At 43.3% G+C, this 6,825-nt stretch overlaps 1 protein-coding gene across 1 annotated transcript; it reads left to right on the top strand.

Moving 5' to 3' along the window:
* Window positions 1-2,758: 2,758 nt before the first annotated feature.
* pou3f3a (POU class 3 homeobox 3a) lies at window positions 2,759-3,988 on the top strand (the record flags this gene model as incomplete). Its single annotated transcript, XM_080752479.1, has 1 exon — window positions 2,759-3,988. The coding sequence occupies one exon, from the start codon at window positions 2,759-2,761 to the stop codon at window positions 3,986-3,988; it is 1,230 nt and encodes a 409-aa protein (XP_080608605.1).
* Between the last annotated feature and the right edge of the window lie 2,837 nt (window positions 3,989-6,825).

Consider the following 6,825-nt stretch of genomic DNA (forward strand, 5'->3'; position numbering starts at 1 on the left):
GAATGGCCAAGCTGCTGTGCATATTGAAGACCGAACAGGGGGGAGTGCGGAGAGGAACAGAGTGAGGGAGTAGGCTCTGAGTAAAAGCTGTAAGGGATATCCAGATAAACAATGGGGTCAAAATAGGCTACCTGACAAATGTGTGCTAATTGTATCGAATTAATAGCATTATTTATCGCAGTAAAACATTGAGAATTAACCCTGTAGTCAAGTACATCCTGACTGGGGTGCGAGAGAGAGGGAGAGAGAGAGAATGTGCATTGTATGAAGGCCTCTTCACCCAGCTTCCTTCATGAATAACAAACAGAGGACCCTGCACTGTGACCAGCCAGCACAACACATGAAAAACATTACTGCAGTCTGTCTGCTTTTCTGTAGGCCTAAGTGCTAAAAACACAGAGAACACTGTGGTACATTTGCTAAATGTGTCAGCCTTTACTGTATTTTAAGGTTCACTAGCTTATTCAACAGGTTTCATAATGTTGACCAGTGCTATAACCAAGATTGTATAGGCTATAGCCTATTTAGAATTGATTATTTTAGAAAGAAATCAAGGATTCCACCCTGTGCATATTGAAGTATATGCTATTACTGTGATGTTTAGAACCATTATGTCCATTCATTCCATGGTTCTCCAAATTGTAACAGCCACTGGTTTTAAAGTAAAATGTTCTCACCAGTGGATTAAGGAAATTCCCCCCAAACTTATGCAGCTTTAAAATGTGTTGGGCAATTATGCAAATATACTATATTATAGTCATACAGTTTGAGAATATGAAATGTGGTGTTAATAATAACACTGTGTCAACACTGCAAATATTATTTGGATATATGGCCTAATGGGGTCCTGGATACTGTCGAATATACTCTCGTGCACCCTCCCGGTTTCCATGGTGATTTGAGAACTATACAATTGCACGAGGAGATTAGCCTATACCTACAGTACATATCTTACATTTAGATCCAATTTTATTTATTTTTCTTTCTCTGTTTAAAAATGCATCTTAACTTGTTAAATCGTTTGTCCTGACTCCTATGCAAGCTCATCTGGGCCCAAATTTGGCCAAATCTGCGGTTATGGTGGCCTGTGCCTAAATGTGCTGGATATTTTCCGAAATGTAGTTTTTATCTTTCTTCTCTCAAGCATTAGGCTACTTTTTGAACCAGACCCAAAACAAACCCGCTGGAAAAGAAAAACATGAATTGGCACCACATTTATTAGGCTGCTGCACCTGGATCCCTCTGCCACTATCACAAAACTGCATGTGTTCAAGGTGATTCCTGCACATATGAGGCTTTTAAAAGTGGGAAACTTGTGGGTAGAGAAATGTGAGTAAGTTAAATAGTCAACGTTTATTTACCAGGCCAACCATATTGCTGGTATGGAAACATTCTGTTAGAATAGACTCGTATTAAGGGTGGAATATCAAACTGCTTGCTGGCTTGCAGTTTGTACCCTGCTCGCTCACTAGAGCAGTGCGTCACGCCACTGTGGCCTTCCCTTCCCTTCCCTTCGTCCTAATGAAAAGGAGGGCGCATTAAGATGCAAGAAGCATATAAACCTCTGTGTATCCAAAGCTGCCTTGAGTAGGCTATCCTTGACAGTTGACATAGCCATGTTGCCCTATAGGCCAGGCTATTTTCCAAAATAATAATTTACCAGACATCACTGATTTCTGTGGTGTGATAATTTGATGTAGCTTAAAGCTCAAAAAGCAGCTAATAATAATATGAATTAATGTTGATGATGATAGCCTATAGGCCTAATAGGCTATACTAGAAAGTTGCAACTGTCACTGTAATGATTACAGTGGTTTTACTTTAAATATTTAAATTAGTGTAATCTAAATATTTAAAGTAAAACCACTAAACTTTAGTGGTTTTACTTTAAATATTTAGACTAAAGTGTAGACTAATCAATTAAATAGTCTACTTAGCATATGCAGTTTTCTGTTTCCTTAGCCATCTGTATAGGCCTAGGCTATTTTTTTTGCGTTATAGCCTAATAGTGGAACCATTTTATAACCAGTTGATTTATCTTTTGTTAAAACTATATCCATATTTTTGTGCATTTCCCCCCTAGAAGAACTGTGCGCACCCGAGGCTAAAACCGACTCCTCTGTGGGTGTCTGTCCAATCAGCGGGAGTTGTGCTAAAACTTGCTGTGGTAATTGGACGGAGATGCGTGATAGGAGAGGAGAGGCGTGTGCATGCTTGGCACAGGGTAAACACTCGCGTGTCTTCGCGCTGTGGCGGACGGACGCACCGGGTAGAATTGATGGAGTGAGCAGAAGATTAGAGAGGACCGGCTGGCTTTAACGTTGATAGTGTGTCTTCATTTTCATCCTCTTCAACGCGTCAATATACAGGGTACCAACAAGCCCAAGACCTTGGCGAGGACAAAAGAGAAGATTATTTTCAATTCACACGTGCAAGCCTGTGGATTAACCAGTCGCTGCAGAGTTCACGGGCCCACAAACTTTTGATGGCTTTTATTTCTTCGCTGTGGAAGTAAAGGAAATCTAGCTTATTTTATGAGACATTTATTTCTATGCATGCACATAAGTTAGTTTAGCTTTGTAACTACATTTCATGCAACTTTTATGGAGTATAGGCTATATATGATAGAACTTTAAGCTTTTTTTTATTAGCCTATAGCAGACAGTTTTAAATTACATTTGTAGCCCAGTGAACCCAATGGAATAGATAAAAAGAGTATTCAAATCAATCGAAAAGAGATCAATAGACATCAAGATATATGGTTTGGGGAATGGCAACAGCCACCTCGAGCCCATATTTAGCCAACAACAGGATTTTATCGACCGGCTCGATCATCCACTCTGATCGAGGAGGGGACATCATTGGCATGCAGCCTGGCAGCGCCGCTGTGACAACGGTGTCTGGCGGCTACAGGGGAGACCCCTCCATAAAGATGGTACAGAGTGACTTCATGCAGGGAGCCATGGCGACGAGCAACGGGGGGCACAACATGCTGAGCCATGCCCACCAGTGGGTGACATCGCTGCCTCACGCAGCCGCCGCGGCGGCCGCAGCCGCGGTGGCAGCCGCCGAGGCCAGCAACTCTCCGTGGTCCTCCTCCGGCTCTCAGCCGCAGGACGCAAAGAGAAACGCGGGCTCCGCCGCGCTGCACCACCGGTCCCCTCATCTGGGACCCCACCAGTCACACCCGGGGAGTTGGGGGAGCGAGGGACAGCAGCAGCAGCCCCTCATCTACTCCCAGCCGGGGGGCTTCACGCTCAACGGGATGCTCAGCTCCCAGGGCGGACAGAGCCTCATGCACCCGGCGCTGGTGCGCGGCGGGGAGTCCCCGGACCTCGACCAACACCTTCACCACCACCACCACAGCGACGCGCACCACCACCATCACCACCACGGCGTGGGCCACCACGACCCGCACTCCGACGAGGACACTCCGACGTCGGACGACCTGGAGCATTTCGCCAAACAGTTCAAGCAGCGGCGGATCAAGCTGGGTTTCACCCAGGCGGACGTGGGCTTGGCGCTGGGCACCCTGTACGGCAACGTCTTCTCGCAGACCACGATATGCAGGTTCGAAGCGCTCCAGCTGAGCTTCAAGAACATGTGCAAGCTCAAACCCCTGCTGAACAAATGGCTGGAGGAAGCCGATTCGACGACGGGGAGCCCGACCAGCATCGACAAGATTGCTGCTCAGGGCAGAAAGAGGAAAAAGCGCACCTCCATCGAGGTGAGCGTAAAGGGCGCGTTGGAGAGCCACTTTCTGAAGTGTCCCAAGCCGGCCGCGCAGGAGATCACCTCTCTGGCGGACACCCTCCAGCTGGAGAAGGAGGTGGTCCGCGTCTGGTTCTGCAACCGCAGGCAGAAGGAGAAGCGCATGACGCCGCCTGGACTTCCACACACCCCGGACGACGCGTACTCACAGGTTGGCAACATGAGTTCTGATTCACCGTCACCAATAGACTGTAAAAGAATGTACAGCGAGACGTGAAAACAGAATGGACAAAACTGCCATATATGAATGGACATTCAAAACTATGCCATAGGCTAACTTGAAATGTAAAAAAATAAATAAATGTGAACATGCATTTTGGACAACATTTCAAATTCACCTTTCCTAGGGTAAATTTGTTTAAAATAGTCTGGCTACTAAGGCTAGCCTATACAATGGTTAACCCATCCAATAACACTAGCCCTAGTTTGGTCTTAATTTAAAACATGTCAACCAGTGTGTATATTTCTTCCAGTATAGGCCAAAAGGCCTGTTATGCCTTTTCAGGTATTTTTCTGCACTATAAATCAGCCAACAACTTTTGGAGGACAGAATTTAACAAGTTGGAGTTGACAAATGGTAACTATTTAAAGTTTATCTTATACAAATTATGTTCACCAAAGGACATTTTATGGACTAATAAAAACAGAGGAAAAAAATTAAGAAAAGAAAATTGGGTGTGAAGATATAGAAATGTACTTACACCTCTGCAATGTTTCATAAAAGTTCCTAAGTAATGCTGCAGTGTTTACTTTCTCATATAACAGAAGTGGATTGAAAGTGATTTGCTTTATTCATCAAGTTCTTTTTTTGACAAGCAATAATTTATATTCCTTAAAAAAGTTGTGTTTTTTCACCTTTGTGTCATGTGCCAATGGAGTTTAAAATTTCTGATCATGTTAGTGATCAATTATTTATGTTAAGTTCATGTGTACAATGCACAATAGGCCCATGTTTTGTTCTTGGTAGTAAGTTTGAGTTTGAATGAGCACACATACCCATAAGTTTGTGTATTGGTAAGCCTACTTTGTATTTTGGTGTGATGATTCAGACTATTTATTTCCCCTGTGTTTATTTTCATGGATAGACAAACTACAGTATTTAATAAATTTGTCATAAGAAAATAATTGTGCTACGCTTTGTGAGAAAACACACACACACACACACACACACACACACACACACACACACACACACACACACGCGCACACACACACACCATTGTTTACACGCTCATTTTTGTGTGTTGACTGTTTTTGACTAAATGTTTTGCTGTCGAAACGAATTATTTCAATGTAGCCTACTTTGTTGCTCATGAATATTGCCAAAGAAACTAGTAGACCTAGTCCTCTTTTTACGCATTTTGTCAAAATATCCCAAGCTATTGAAAAGAAGAACATTATTATATGTCTATATGACACAAAAAGCAACAATGTGAGGTGACATTAATTGTACAGGCATCTGATGGAAGGACATTTTCAACTGAAATTTGTTGTTGAATCATATAGCCTACTGACCATGTCAAAACGGCAACCACCTAAACCCTCTAGTCTCAGTAAACTGAGTCTAGAGGGTAGACCTGAGTTGGCTCAGTACATGGACCGTTTTCATCTACATTAAAGTAGCCGATCTACAAGCTCACAATGCGTTGTATTGCGACATGTTGTGAGCTTGTGGATCTACTATTTTGTTCCCCCCTGAATATGGATGCTGGGATTGAAGTTGTTTTGTCATCTACACTGTCATCTACACTGCTCTAAAGCCAAAGTGCAGTAACTACGCTTTTGGACACATCCGACTTATTTGTGGATCCCAAAGGTCAAATTAGCTTTCATGATTTCGGAGGTTAAAGAATGACCTTCAGAACAGATATGCAATCAATTGAATTGAATTGAATTGTAATATCTCATATATGCCGATACCTCATTTGGCTGACCAGTTGTTTGTAGTTATTGAACTTTGTCTTTCTAGGGCAGAGTTCTTCCCCCCTGAATATGGATGCTGGGATTGAAGTATATAGTTAAAACATCATGCAGGTCTGACGTGGGAGGTACCTTGAAAACATTGGTAGGATTGTGATGATCAGTTCATCCTCTGGCAGGCCTGTACGGACCGCAGCTCTGTGGAACACGGCCAAAAGAGGTCGGCTACTCCAGCTGGCAGTTCACCTCCACAGCCGTTGCCAAGGTGACAGCGAGATGGAGTGGCAGGAGGGGTGAGTTGGGAGAGGATCTATTGCCACAGATGATGAGTTTGGCAGATTGGCAAGAAGAAACTGAGCACTCAGGCCCACAAAGACCACACAGTAAAATCTGGAGTATTACCTCTGGAAGTCTCACAATTTCCGCATACGGCAAGGGTCACTGTTGGGTTAAATTAACACTCCAGATTTTGCTGTGCACTTATTCTGTGCAAAAATCAGTTTGCGTGCGTGCGTGCGTGCGACTGCGTGCGTGCCTGTGCATGCATACACACACACTTACCTTATAAATCCCATATCCTGTTGATAAAGGAAAAGGGGACACATATACACAGTGTAAATAACAAACTGAGTGAAACTTGAAGGGAGGTGAAAGGTCAGTTGTTACAATAGCTGCCATGTGACGAGAGAGAACACAGAGGAAATTCGGCCATGCCTGTCAAGTTAATATATCACCTTCTGCAGTTACACTGCTAAATACAGTTCACGCATGAGCTCTATAGCAAGCAGATACATTCTTGAAACTCACAAATTGGCATAATGCCATGTGGAAATTGGCATTTCCAGAACTGCAGAGCCAGGTGGAGACTACTGAGTAACCTGTGGATTAGAGCAGTGGTTCTCAACCCAGGGGGGTCCCCAAATTATTTGGGCGGGTCCCCAGATGATTAATTTAAAACACTTTTTTCTCACTCAACAGTAAACAAACCAACATAGAGTTTAAGTGTGTAGAGGGTATATGCCCATTTCTAAAGTGACAATTTAAGGACTTTTTAATGCCTAATTAAACTAATGACTAATTAAACATTGGCAAAATTGTCAAATATTAGAAGCAGAAATTGTGAAAATAGCTGAT

The sequence above is a fragment of the Nannobrachium achirus genome (genome assembly GCF_963921795.1).
Source record: "Nannobrachium achirus genome assembly, chromosome: 22".
NCBI classification, from domain to species: Eukaryota; Metazoa; Chordata; class Actinopteri; order Myctophiformes; family Myctophidae; genus Nannobrachium; species Nannobrachium achirus.